This window comes from Pteropus vampyrus, unplaced genomic scaffold (genome assembly GCF_000151845.1).
Source record: "Pteropus vampyrus isolate Shadow unplaced genomic scaffold, Pvam_2.0 Scaffold86, whole genome shotgun sequence".
NCBI classification, from domain to species: domain Eukaryota; kingdom Metazoa; phylum Chordata; class Mammalia; order Chiroptera; family Pteropodidae; genus Pteropus; species Pteropus vampyrus.
In genome coordinates this window covers 543,257-557,313 of record NW_011888867.1, presented here as the reverse complement: position 1 = coordinate 557,313, position 14,057 = coordinate 543,257, and the positions used below count along the sequence as shown (strand labels likewise).

The following is a 14,057-nucleotide window of genomic DNA, read 5'->3' as shown; positions in this document are numbered from 1 at the left end:
CACTTCTCCCCCACCCTCACCCACTGCTGACGTAAGTCTCTGAGAACAGAAGCAATTGGAACTTCCACGTGCTCCCATCTACCCACCTACCTGTGGCTGGTGCTGACATTCCCCTCTGTTACGATGGATGACGTGTCTGGTCCAAAGTTAACTTTATCACGCCGGATCCTTCTCGCTCATTCAAGAACATTCCTTTAGTAATTCTTACTATGTAGGAAGCTGCCATCCCTTCCCCCTTCTCTTCCGGATCTTTCCTATTATGCCTATTAAGGAATAAGCTGTACTGAATTCTCTTAAACCTTCTTCTAAACTCAAACTCCCCACCTCTCTGCTGCTTTGGAGACATCTCTACATCCTCAATTTCTCCCTTTCTCTTGAATCTCAAACTCAGATGAGACGCCCGCCACCAACACTGCCCTTTTCTAGGACCCTAACAACTTCTACTCCCCTAAGTCTGCTGGTCAACTCTATCTCTCTTTACCTTGACCTTTGTCCGTGTTTATGCCAATTGGTTATCCTTTCTCGATGCGTTTCCCTTGAAACACTTCAGGGACCCTGCATTTGGTTCCCCCTACCTAGCTGGCTGTTCCTTCTCAGATCCCTTTGCTGCATCCTTTGTGGCTCACCCCTCAAGTCTGTCAGCGAAGTGCTTCAGGCCTCAGGCAGCCAGTCATGCGGCTCCTGAGGATTCCCAGGACTCTAGCCAGGCATCTCCCATCAACTTGGCTTGAATATTCGCTGACCCAGCACAACTGATAAGTATCCAATGTCTCAGACTTAGCATACCCCAAATTGTACTGATTCTTTACCCCAAACACTTATTTTTAATTATCTTCCTCATCACAGTAAATAGTCTATTCTAGCTGGTCAGGCCACACATTCTGGCCTCACCTTTATTCTTGACTCATGTCAATGCGTGAATCTTGTCGGTGTGACCTTGAGTTTAGCTGGAATTCAGCCACTTGCCACTTTCAATGCTCTTGGCCTGCTCCGAGCCACTGTCATCTCCTGCCTGTGTCACTGCAAAGGTCCCCTAGTGGGGTTCTCTGCTCCATCCTTGACCTTCTATAGGTCCAGTCTTGATTCGGTCCCTTGTAAAAGGTTATCAGATGACGTCTCCTCAGATCGAAGCATCCGCTGCTTCTATATCCTTGGATCAAAGCCAGCGTCCCCTTACCCACGCTACCCGAGCCAGCCCATGCTGCCTCTGACCCAGGGCCTCGTCTTCCTGCCCTCGTTCATCGTGCTCTAGGTGCTTTGGCTTCTTTGACTCTCGAACTTGCCCCCTTCCTATTCTATTTGCTTTTACCCCAGATATTAACACAGATCACTTGGGGGCCTCCTTTGGGTCTCAGTTCACATTTCAACTTGGAAAACTTCTCTGAGCCCCTAAAACTGAAACAACTCCCCTTCGTCCACTTCCTAGTCTCCTAAGACACTTTACCATCGGACACATGTGCGTTTTACTTATTCGCCCCTTGTGCCATGCACACCCCTTTACGTCTGAAGAAGATAGGGCCTGACTTGTGTGCCGTTGGACCCCTAGGACCTAGCACAGTACCTGGTTTGCAGCAGGCATCTGGTCCTGAGCATCTGTGCCAGGTGCCAAGTACGCAGCAGCCACCAAGGTTTGTTCCTACGGCCCTGACGTTCCAGTTGCAAAATAGCATGTCAGATGACAAGAGCTATGAACAAAGTCATACGGTGGTCAGTTATGTTGGGGGAGGAGGAGTGGGTGGGATGTAAAGACAGTAGGAGGGGCCTCTGGTGATACTGGGGCGGAGCCTGGAGCCTTAAGCTCTAACGGGGCTTGCAATTGCCATGTATCAAGGCTTTCCTATGTCTTAGAGTGCCACGAGCTTTCCAGAAGGCTAAGGAGGTGGGCCCTCCCAGGTAGGAACCACCTGGGTGGAGGCCAAGAGGCACAAAATGGCACCATGACCACAGGGAACTTGTTTTATGAATTCCCAAGAGGTTGGGGGAGACATGTGAGCACTTGGGCCTCTCCAGACTTGCTCACAAGAAACAGTCTGCCTCTGAGGAACTTACTTCTGCTGAGATGACAGTGTGCCCAACGGGCTGGATGGCCCTGGCACCAGCCTTGGGCAGCCCTGGGGGTTAGCTACAGCTTTGAGGCTCCACCCAGCAGGTCCAGGGAGCTGGAATACTTCCCCCCTGTTGCAGCGGTCTCCCTGGATGTGGACATCTACCGCAGTGGGCACGTCGAGATGGCAAGTGACCAACAGGCTAAGGTGAGGCTGCCAGGGGAAGGGTGCAGGCCTGGGGCCCCCGAGCCAGATCCGGCACTGTGTTCCACCTTCATGGCATCTCAGGTCAAACTGCTGCAATACCGCTCAGGGGTTGTGAAGTTAAATTCTAGCTTTTTCAAAAATATGTCTGGTGACGCTACGCTCGTATCCTAGCCTGGTCGTATAGTCAGCTAGAACAGGAGGTCAGCTGTCCCCTTCAGATGGACACGTCTCCTCTATTTGGCCTCAGTCTCTACTTCCCTTGACACAAGGTAGAAAACTCATAACTATCTCTAGATTTTTTTTCCCTTTTCTCTTGGCCCACTTACCTGATGTTACCTTCATGTTGCTATAAGGCACTTGGGTTGGCAAATTCTGACCTAGAGGTCCCTGTCACTCTGGAGAAAAGGCTTGGTTCTGCCCCTGACGGGGGGAGCATCTGGGTTTACCTGACATCTTCCTGAACCAGCATTCCTGTTGTCTTTGCAGAAAAACTGGATCTGGGGCCCCGGTGGTTGGGGTGCCATCCTGCTTGTAAACTGTAGCCCTCCTGACATGGTCCAGCTTACAGACAAAAGGACGACGAAGGTGTTCTTTTCAGAGGGTAAGAAAGAACTAGCCACTGACCTGGGACTATTACTACCTTTCCTCCTCGAGCTGTGCCCTGCTCTGGGGCTTTCCTGCCTTACCCCTCAGCAAACATGGGTTCCAGGCTGATGTCACTTGTCAATGGCTTGAAGTTGGTAAGTGGGAAGAAAGAGGCCACACGTCCCCATGGGAAGAACATGGGATCTAATGTCAGGTAACTTTAATTTCCTGGCTGTGAACTTGAGCATGTTAACATCCCTGGTCTTGTTTTGGCATCTGTAAAGTGGGCATGATACAGTTGGCCTCACGAGGTGGTTGAGAAGATTAAATGAAGACACAAAGGGTACGTGAGACTCTCCCTAAAATCCTCTCAGAGCCTGGGGCAGGAACCCGGACCGTCTCAGGCAAACACAATCTTGGATCTGGACCTGACTTGTGGTTAGGACCTGGGTTCTAGGTCTTAGCAGTAAAACAAATGTCTTGGTTCACCCCCAGGCTGGAGGGAACCCTTCAATGACCTGACTACACCAGGCCCTGTTCTAGGTGTTTGTGGGGGGCATCTACTTACTACCATGTAGGCTGAATGCTATCCTCTCTCAAAGTGAAGTGGGCCCTGAGGATTGCGAGTCGCCTGTGGCCATGCAGGGAACAAGACATGATGCAGGCCTGGGCAGCTTGGGCCAGAGACGGAGGAGGAGGAGGGTCCTCAGGCTCCGATCCACAAGCCCCCCCTCCCACCCCTGGAGTGCTGGCCTCCAGAAGCCCTGAACTTCTGCCTTGTATCTTGCTCAGAAATAAAGAATCTGTCCCAGATGATGCTGAACGTTCAGGGGCCCGCCTGCATTTTAAAGAACCACCGACTGGTTCTCCACACCTCGGAGGAAGAATCGGAGAAGGCGAGAGTCTACCGGCCCCAAGGTGAGTGTCGTACCAGCTCCAGCTTAGTCTAGTCTCACTTCCAGGATGAGTTGTGGCCACACCCCCCCACACTGCAGGGTCACCTTCAGAATCCCACTGGGACCTAGAGGTGCAGTCAGGGTCTGTTGTGGCCAGACTTATATTCCTAGGATTGTCTGACTGGCACCTTCACCTAAGGCTGTCTACACACGTGGGTGAGTTGTACCTCTAGGCCACTTTCTCCAACACAGGTGTCGATAGTGCCTAATCCTGCACAATTTTCACATCTGGAAGAAGAGAAACGCAAGATGACTAAAATAATGATTGCCTTATACAGATTAGATAACCTCCTTTCCCAGTTACTTCTGCTAGAAGAATCCATCTTCACTTCTTAACCAGGATCCCACTATATTAAGTTTCCAGAATTCAGAGAAGCCAAGAAACCAGTAGTAGGTATGCTAGCACGTCCATCTCAGGCACCACAGCACACACTGCCACTTTCAGCCTTTATCAGTCTGGCAGGCAGGTGGCATGTCCCTATTCTAGAAAAGTTTAAGGGCTGTTGGTTTAGAAAGTGGGCACGCTGGATGCTAGCACCATACGCTTGAACAAACAAGTCTTTGGACTTCCCTAATCAGGTTTAGAATTCAGCGCCTCTGAATTCCTGAAATTGAAGTTTAATTCTTGGCTTCTGGAGGTCTATGCTAGTGTGCTAGCTTGTTAAAGCCATGTTTAGCTTTAGCTGGGCAATTGGTGAACCCTGTGGTTTATCATAACGGACCACCTCTGTCTCCCGCATGGAGGGCATACCTCGGAGGGCCTCAGCTCAGCATCTCCCATTCCATCGCTTCTGCAGACCATGGGTCAGAGCCGAACTTGGAAGTGACCCGGGACTAGCCAGAAGAGGCAGCCCAGGTTGTATGCGGCCCTTCTACTTGCGAGCTCAGAATGAGCCTTAGAAACCTATGGGTCAAAGCCCTGTTCAGGCCGCGAAGGCTGCTCTGTCCCCTTGAGGCGATTCTGAGGCAGGCTGGGCTGTACCGTGCTGGGCAGTCCTTGGAGCCTGCGCAGGAGGCCAGCGAGTCTCACAGCCTGCTAAAGATGCCCTACTTAATCACGTGTATGTCAAACTACCCACCCGTTTTTTTTTGTTGTTGTTTTTACTTAAAATTACTCAAATCTAGGTCAGGGATACACAGCCCACTGTGTTTTAATAAGTCGTCCAAGTGATTCTGAAAAGCATGTTCTCAGCCTCCTTTGCTATATCTTAGAAATGGGAAGCTGGAGAGGGAGCCTTCACGAAGGCGGTGATCAACCGTGGCGGATGCTGTCGAGAGACTAATGAGATCCGTGGTAAAGCTTAGTTTCCAAAATAAGGCATTAGTGAGTTTGATAACAGTGGGGATAAACGCCAGACTGAAGATGGGCGGGCACGGTGAATACAGACCACGGAAGGGAATTCCCATAAAGAGGAGCACGTAGAGGGTGATAGCTGGGGGTCACTCTGTGGGGGTGGGGGTGTGGAGGAGGCTAGTATCTGAAGATGGTAGCACACAGCATAGGTGGCTGCAGATGGGGCTGTCCCAGTGGAAGGGGCACAGGAGCTAGGAGAAAATCGTAGGAATGAGAGCACCATACTCAGAGATTACGGGAAGTAGGAGGTGAGAACAAGTGTTTCTGGACAGTGCCGAGGGCCGGCTCTGAGGTTTGCTCATATCTTCAATGAGGTCCTTCAATGAGGTGGTTTCTCCAGCTGCTCAGATGCCAGAGTCTTACGGGCTTGGTTGGACCAGAGTTGAGGTCTAACGTGTGGGAGCTGACGGGTGTGCCGGGGAGTGGGCGTAGTGCTGGATCTTGGAATGTGAGGGGGCTGACAAGGGGAGGGAGGGGAAGGAACTGGCACTGGGAAGATTTGGGGCTTGGGTCGAATCACTGAGATGGGCGTATTGATGAGCTAAAAAGAGGAAGACGTTGTCCAGTCTGTTTCGGAGGTGATGGCTGGGCCACGAGCATTGAAACTGACACCACAGACAGTGCAGAACTCCCATCCATTGACATAAGATGAGTGCGGACTGTATGGATGGCCTTGTCTGTGGCGTAAATGGCATTGACCACAGTGGTGGTGGAGACAAGCGAGGACTGGAACGATCCATGGAGGGCGACGAGGGTGGTGGTCACGTGCAATGAGGAACGCGGCAGCGGCATTATCTGATATGGTTTTCAAAGGGATTAGGATTCTTGAGGAATGAAGAAGTGGTCTAGAGAAGAACAGGACACCTGCCCTACCTCTAGGCCCAGTGGCACCTGGAAGGTAGAAAAAGAGAACACAGCTCAAGTTAGTGTTTGCTCTGTGTCCTGGGGCTCCTGCTCTGGAGAGACGGTCATACCTGTTCTCGGATGGACAGGCAGCCAAGGACAGGGGTGGGGCGGGAGGAGTTCAGGGGGAACCGGCCTGAGAACTGAGTGGGATCAAGGGCCAGCGCTGTGAGGAAAGATCTAGGTAAAGGTGACCATGTTGTGCCTGGGTCATAGGGATGATAATCACAGCACCTGCCTCAAAGTGTGGTGAGGAGGCAGATGCAGTCTGAGCCTCTGCCACAGTTCCTGGCATAGGTGAAGCATTAACGATGCTTAAAAACAAGCAACGAGATCAGAGAGAAGGCCACCCAGGGGCTCAACCGCAGAAGCACTGAGATGGCTGGTAAGGGGCTTGTAGCAGGACAACTTGGGACCTTCTCACCCCTGCTACTCCACGGTGAATCATCTTATGGTGGATCGGCCATGGGGAGTCCAGGGCCCTGGAGCAGCTCTAGGTGGGGCTGAGTGGCGGCCAGCCACAAGCCAGTCTGTAGTTGGGAGCCCGCCATGCACCAAGCATGCTAGCCGGAACCTCTGCAGTGAGTGGAAAGGGCTGTGCCTCTGTTGGGGACCTGCGGGGGTCCTGGTAGAAGACTCCACCCTACTAATCGGACCCCTCAAGGCCTGGCTTAGGGCCAGCAGAGAAGCCTCCAAGTAGACTAGAAGCAGGAGTCCCCAGGAGTGTTCTCAGCTGGCCCAGCCCATACACGGCCAGCAGCAGCAGAGGTGAGGGGACTGAGGCCGAGCCCACAGCCAGCACTCCCAGTGACTATAAGGAGGCTTTTCCTGTAGAAATGCTCGTAGCTAGAATCCATCTGGAAGGTCACGGCCCAACTCAGGTCATCACTGTGCTGAAAACTAGGCCAGTGAACCAGTGCTGTGCCTGTGCCCTGGGGGTGGCCATGGCCACAGCAGCCATCTGCTGGCATGCTGGGGGAGCTGGGAGACCAAGGCAGTTGGCACCTGCTACGCACGAGGTCTGAGGAGGATGTGGTGCCCAGATCCTTCAGGGCTTCGGTGGCCAAGGTAGCCCTAGATTGGGATTTTCTAAAATCAGAATCCATCTACAGGCTTTGAGCCAGAGAAGCCACCATCAGAACTGTGGCTGCCACACAGGGAAGGGATTGGAAGGGTGGGGACTATGGCAGGAAGGCCAAGTAGGGAGACATGGTCCAGGTGAGGGAGCCCGGTGGCCCTGAGTCAGGCTCATCTCTGGAGATGGAGAAAGGACACATTTGGGATCGAATTAAGTGGGGGCAACCACAGCGTGTGGTCACCTTGCTTCTCTCTTCCGTGCATGGCATTCTATGATCTAAAAAAGCAGAAGGAAATGGGCTTAGCCCATGATAGGAACTTCTCTCATTCAGAAACCCTCAATGGAGCCTGATCCATCCAGTAGACAGTTCTCACTGACACTTCCTGGTGCTTAGTTCATGTTGGACTTTTCAGGTGAGGCCACCAAGCCCACCTTTGCACACTTTAAGACTTTATATAATACTCCCCGCCAAAGTTAATCAATACATAGAATGACCCACTGTGAGTCTTGAACCCCAGACTGAGCTTGAAGGCAGGCGTTTTTATCCAGGTCCCCACTCCCGGCATGCAATAGGCCTTCGAAATGTGTGGGCGAGCAAGCGGCTCTTGTCCCTAAACACTAGAAATGTAAAGACAGAGAAGTGAGCTGGGCTCCTGTCCGAGAGCTTCCAGCCTGGCTTCTGATGTGAGGGAGCCGGTACCCTGGGCCATCGGGTGTGGTGGCAGCTGGTCTGTTCCTCCTCTCCTTCCCAGAAGGTGGCTCCAGCCCCTTCGAGTTAGTGCTGGGGCCTGGCCAGCACACCTACACCTTTGCTCCGCTCGAGAGCCACTTGAAGGAGACCTTCTACGTCGAAGCCATAGAGTTCCCGTCTGCTGACTTCTCCGGCCTGATTTCCTACTCTGTCTCCCTGGTGGAAGAATCTCAAGACCCAGTGAGTCCCCCAGGAGACACACTGCCCTGGGGAAGGGACATCTCTATCAGCTGGGAGGAGAGGGGAGGACGAGGCTTGGCGGGTAGAGCTAGGGTTTCACTCCACCTCTGGGGGAAAGAGCTGCAGAGGACAGTCCAGCCTCAAGGTGGGCTGGGCTGAGCATCTGGAGACCTCGATGGGGGACGGGGGAGAGAGTGGATGTGGAACCAGGTCACCGATGGGACCCTGGGATCGTCTCTTCTATTGCAGTCAATCCCAGAGACCCTGGTACACAAGGATACAGTGGTGTTCCGGGTGGCTCCTTGCATCTTTACCCCCAGCACCCAGATGCCTCTGGAGGTCTACCTGTGCAAGTGAGAATCCCTCAGGCTGCCTGTAGCAGGCCGCTTCCCTACCTACTACCCCCTTCTGTCCGGGCAGCCAAGTAAAGGAGACTAGACTTCTGACCAGGGATGTTAAATCCTTCCACTTGAGCTGCCTGGTCCCTAAGACGGTCAACGATACGAGTTTGAACACTTACAATATGAGGGATGGAGCAGTGAGTGCGAAGTTCCTCCCCTGGTCTTATGGGGAGACCGACAAGTAGGTGTCATGACCTCAGGTAGTAGTATCAGGTGCCATAAAGCAGGGTGGAAAAAGAGTGTGTTCTAGAGACAGAAAGAAAGACTGCAGAGCTGGAAAGAAGCAGGCGAGAGGCAGGGAGGACAAAGGAGACGAGGATGGGGCCAAGGACAGGAGGGGGGCCTCGTGGGCCCTGTGGCTCAGGGCATAGCCTCTGGGACTGTAGCAGATCCTAGATGCAGTGGTTTAAAGTTAACTTTCTCTCACCTAGATGCCCGCAGGAAGGAGGGTGGCACCGTCCTCCCCTTGTCAATTAGGGACCCTGGTTCCTTTCAGTCTCGTGATGATGCTTTCCCCTGGGGAGGCAGCCTTATCTTTATGATGGAAGCTGGGCACAGGCACTTCTGAATCCTGGCCCATGGGAAAAAGGAAGCATCAATGTCCGGGAAAAACTGCCCACGTGTCACTGCTGGAGTCTGGGAATTTCCTGAAAAGCTCTGCTCACATGCCAACGGCCTGAAGAGGCGCACGGGGTCACACCCAACTGCAGGGAGGTCAGGAACCGTCTCTATCTGGGTCACCGTGTACCCAGGGAGAAGGGCAGAAAGGGCCCTGGCAGGTAAAACCCATGGAAAGCCACACCAAGGGTCCTGTCTGCACAACTGCTCCAGCCAAGCAGAAAACCAAGAGTACAAACAGGCAGGAGGCAGGAGGCCAGCCCAGCTGTTACAAGTCAGACCTGGCAGTGGCTCAGGCCACGGTGGGAACACAGTGGTTAGATCCAGGATAGCTTTGAATCCTTTACCTCCCCCCACATAAGCTGATGTATGGGGTGCAAAGAAACAAGAGTGTCCCCTAGGTTTGGGGTCCGCAACAAGGTGAGTGGGGGTGCCACTGCCTGAGGTAGGATAGAATTGGTGCTTTGGTTCTGGAGACTTAAAGCTGGAGGCACTCGGTGGGCTTCGAAGTGGAGCTCAAGGGAACGTTTGGAGGCTCGAGGCAAGTCCGGGTGCCCCTGGCATTGGAGGGTGTGCAGAGCCACGGGCCTAGCTGAGCTCATCGGAGCGGTGAGTGTACGCGGGGAAGAAGCCCGAGCAGGGAGATCTGGAGTCACCTAAACGCATGGCTCGAGACAGTCTAGCAAAGAAGCTGGAGAAGGAAGAGGGAGTTTGGATAAAAATCAGAAGAGTGAAGAGCTGATGCCAGGAAAGGGGCCAACCGCATGCAACCCCAGAGGAGGAGGAGGAGAGGCCCCCCGGGCTGGGCAAGACGGAGGCCGCTGCGCAGACCAGTCCCGAATGGTGGGTGGGAAAGCACGATGGAAGAGCACAAAGGGAGAACTTTGCAGAACTGCAGAGAAACGGTCTCAGGGGAGAGGCTAGGAGGGGATATGGGGCTGAGGAAAGGATGTTCTTATTTAAGGTAGGAAGCAGGGAATAATGCTAATGACTGATCTAGCAGAGAAGGAAAATCTGATAGGGAAAAGGCAAGCATGAGAACCAAGATGGTAGGTTATATGTCAAATTGGCCTAATAGGCAGGTACAAGGACAGCTCTGTCCCCAGGAGGGACCGCGGAGAGAATTGATTCAGAAATCGTTAGGATGGCTGTCCAGGGCTAAGGACCTGTGTAGGGTGGCTGTTTCGACCAGTCACCATGGGCTTTTCTTTGATGACTTTCGGTGATTTTAATTCTAGGGAATAAATGCGGAACTGGGTCTAACTAGGGTCGGGGGTTTTCCAAGCGAATAGATCCAGGTAGATGATGGATGAGGGTGTAATTATGATGATGCATCATAGACACGGGTGGAGAAGCAGCGTGATGGGGATGAGAGCAGTCAAGGGCCAGAGGACCCGTTGAGGTCAAACTGCTGGCCCAGGGACTAGACGGGGCAAGCAGGAGAAGGAGGGGGTGGGACTGCATGTTAGAAGGTCTCGGAAGCGGTGTGATGCAGAGAGAGGGGGCTGCGCTGGGGTAGGGAACAAGACCTGTCAAGTCAAGGATCTAAAGAGGCCAGGATGGCCTGAAGGCAGCAACAGGTGGCAAAGAGGACCCACACCCCTTCTCCAGGCCCAGTGGGGTGAAGAAGAAAAATAGTTCTTCTCTGCTGGGGAGCAGGGGCTTCAGAGGAACGCCAGGTTTCAGAACGAGAAGGTAAAAGGGAAGAGCTTGAGGGATTTTGCTGATGTCCAGACACCAGATCTTTCTTCTTTGTCCTTTGTTTCTGAAGTCCGTTGTTCATTCACAGGAGGCATCTCCTGAACTCGTGCTAGGATCCCCCATAGGGGTGCTGTTCAGGTACGGCTTGACCCAGCTTAGCCACGGAAGACCCGGGATGCTGGGACTACACATCCGTTCTAGACCTCGTCAGGCTAGTCAGTCCCTGTCGCCCTGTCTGTGTAGATGTGAGAAATGGAGTCTTTGAAATAGTAGCATAAAATAGCAATGCGAATCTTATACCTGGAACCAGATTAGATTCCCAGTTGTGACACTTCCCAATAGAGTGACCTTGCTAGCATTCAGCTTGTGAGGATCTATTTATAAAATGGGTCTTTTTAAAAGGCTGCAAACGTCATGTTTATCTCCAACAAGGCACAGATGTTCACTGTAGACCAGCGTAACCGTGCTAAGATCCCAAGGTTCTGAGCATGATGACATCCCAGGGTTCCAGACCCAACCCCTGCCACCTATGCAAATACGACAACCTAGATGGCCATCTCAAGGGGACACTTAGCTTCTTGGCTTCTCAGGGGTAAAAATACAGCCCCTCGGGGAGAGTAGGGTCAGCCCTCGGGGTAGACCAGGGTGGGAGAGCCTGGGGCGGCTCCCCAACTGCCTGGGGCAGCGGGTAGAAGGCACATGTGCAGTGTGACTGCAGGGTCCGGACAGCAGGGTCCTAGGCCACCAGAGTGGGGACCGATACTAACAATTCTTGACCTGGCTCTGTTATGAGCTAAGCTGAGTGATGCTGGGCAAGACGTTTTCTGAGCTATCAGCTTGTGCTCCGTGACGGAGGGGGAGAAGCCACTCTGCTCACCTTGTGGGCGGGGGCATAATTACTCCTGACCAGCGAGATTATGACCAATAGGGGAGCCTCGAAGGCCTTCGCAGAGCTGGCTTGTCTCCCGTGACAGGGAGCTGCAGGTCCAGGGTTTTGTGAGTGCGGTAATGGAACTCGGCGAGAAGAGTGACAGCCAGGTAGCTTCTGTCTACGAGGACCCCAACCGCCTGGGCAGGTGGCTCCAGGTAACGCTCCACCAGGGGAGACCTGACTGTGGGGAAGGGGGCAGGGGAGACTCCGCTTCCCAGAAAAGCTAAGCCTAAGTAGAGGCGTCTTTGTTTTGATGACTTTAGTGGAGGCTCAGATGAAACAACTTACCTAAATCATAGCCACCAAGGAATAGAGCTTAGAGTCCAACTTCCTCCCATTCCAGAATGGTTCAAGATCATAGAACACCTAACCTTAACTCCTAAGCATCCGAAGCGTCCGGCGCCTTCAGGTTTAGGCTGTCAGAGCCAGGGCACCACTCCACTCCAGCGTCCAGCCTGACCCTGGCAGAGCAGGAAGTCCCCTGGTGCGCTATTCTCCACAAATAGCTGAGTGATTACCACGTGCTGGGCACCATTCTAAGGACTGGAGATAAAAACGAATGGGACTGATCCTGCCCTGCTCCAGCAGTGATGGACAGAGTTCTAGGTGCCGTGAAAGCAAGAAGATGAGATGATGTAGACTTACTAGACCAAAGCAGGTGTTGGGTGGTCAGAAAAATCTTGCAATTCAGGAAATGAGGAGCAAAGGCTGGGGTTGGGGGACGGATTAGAAGCAGGAGCCCTGTAGGCACAGGAACCTCTTTCTGAAGATCGTCACGTGGGGTGAGTATGGAGGATTTGAAGAATGGAAGGCTGGTGTGGCCAGATCCAGGAGGTCAGAGGCGGGTCTGGGCTGGACCACAAGGTGTGTGGCGGGGTGGGGGGACCTCTTAAGCCAAGGTAAGGAATAGAAACACATCTAGAGCAAGACGGGGTGACACTGGATGGCATGAATCAGGGGTACGAATGATCCGATTTAGGTTTGAAAAGACCCCTCCAGCTGAGAAAGAGTAGGTCTCAGTAAGGGGCAAGAATAGGAAAGGAGAAACTGGCCGGAAGGCACGCAGGAACTCGGGTGGCTTCTCTGAACGGAACCACACAGGGTTTCACTCAACGTATTTCGGGAATAAAGCCAAGAAGGCTTGCTCATGGATTGGGTGCAGGAGACGAGAGAAGAATCTAGGCGATCCGCATTTTAAACTTGACCAGCAGGGTAACGAACGGGTGAGGGAAAAGCCCCTAAGGATAGGACATACCTGAGCTGAGTTTCGAGGGCTGAGCAGGAGTTGGCAGGAAGAAGGGGGTTCTTCTTGCACTCCCTGTCTGGAGGTGGCCTGGGTACAGGGAGTATCGTGGCTGGCAAGCCCGGATATAGCCTGGAAAGCAGCTGATGGAGAGAAGACTTCAAAACTTCTTTTCCTGTCTCTTCCAGGATGAGATGGCCTTCTGCTATACCCAGGCTCCTCACAAGACCATTTCCTTGGTCCTCGACACCCCTCGGGTCCTCAAGCTCGAAGATTTCCCCATGAAATACTCACTGGTGGGGGGCTCGGTTCGGCCGATCTGAACTGGGTCCAACCTCTCAGGCCTGGTGCCTGCCCAGAAGTGATGGGGCACTAAGGGAGAGGGCCCGGGCGGCCTCTCGGGGAAGAGGGTCTGGGAGTCTGTGAGAGTCTGGTTTGGGGTATGACTGAGGCTTAAAGCCCACCCCTCTAACACCCCTGCTGGCCGGGTCTCATTCCAGAGCCCTGGAGTTGGCTACGTGATCCAGTGCACCAAGGACCACAGGGTGGCCAGCATAGATTCCATTGGGAACCTGATGGTGTCCCCACCTGTCAAGGTCGAAGGGAAAGAATATCCTCTAGGCAGGATCCTTATTGGCAGCAGCTTTTACCCCAGGTGAGGCCAGAGGCCAGATGACGGTGAGATGTCTTTAAAAAAAAAAAAAAGATCCTGGTAGTTCACCTGGCTCTACCTGACTCCCATGGGACCCAGCTGGTCATTTGCTCTGGACCATTCCTCAAACTCTCAAGGATATTTGAGTCTTCTGATTCACGTAGGAGACTAAAGGAAGGAAAAGTAGACAAATGATTCAATCTTTGGTGATTCCGGGTTTTGAATTGAAGCATGCTGAATTTGGCTAACCTATTGACCCAGCAGGATGTCACTCCCACAAGACGTGTGACCATTAATCTAACTTGTGTCCCAGGGTTCAGTCTTTGTCTGGAATCACTGGGCTCAGTCCTGAGTTGGCCAGAGTGAGGGATTCTTAATAACCACCCCGTCCCCTGGGGACCAGCCCCTTGAGCCCAGTGGGTGGAACAGTCAGGTGCCTGAAGGTAGCCTGA

The 14,057-nt window shown here is 53.0% G+C and overlaps 1 protein-coding gene across 1 annotated transcript in view; it reads left to right on the top strand.

Annotated features, from left to right (window-relative positions):
- The window catches only part of PADI6 (peptidyl arginine deiminase 6), a 22,242-nt gene that overhangs the window by 3,381 nt on the left and 4,804 nt on the right, over positions 1-14,057 (top strand). The window contains exons 3-11 of the mRNA XM_011363597.2: positions 2,129-2,252; positions 2,739-2,853; positions 3,630-3,755; positions 7,881-8,059; positions 8,309-8,412; positions 11,754-11,865; positions 13,142-13,249; positions 13,454-13,608; positions 13,919-13,967. Coding sequence (XP_011361899.1) covers positions 2,129-2,252; positions 2,739-2,853; positions 3,630-3,755; positions 7,881-8,059; positions 8,309-8,412; positions 11,754-11,865; positions 13,142-13,249; positions 13,454-13,608; positions 13,919-13,967 — 1,072 coding nt within the window. The remainder of the gene's footprint in view (positions 1-2,128; positions 2,253-2,738; positions 2,854-3,629; positions 3,756-7,880; positions 8,060-8,308; positions 8,413-11,753; positions 11,866-13,141; positions 13,250-13,453; positions 13,609-13,918; positions 13,968-14,057) is intronic.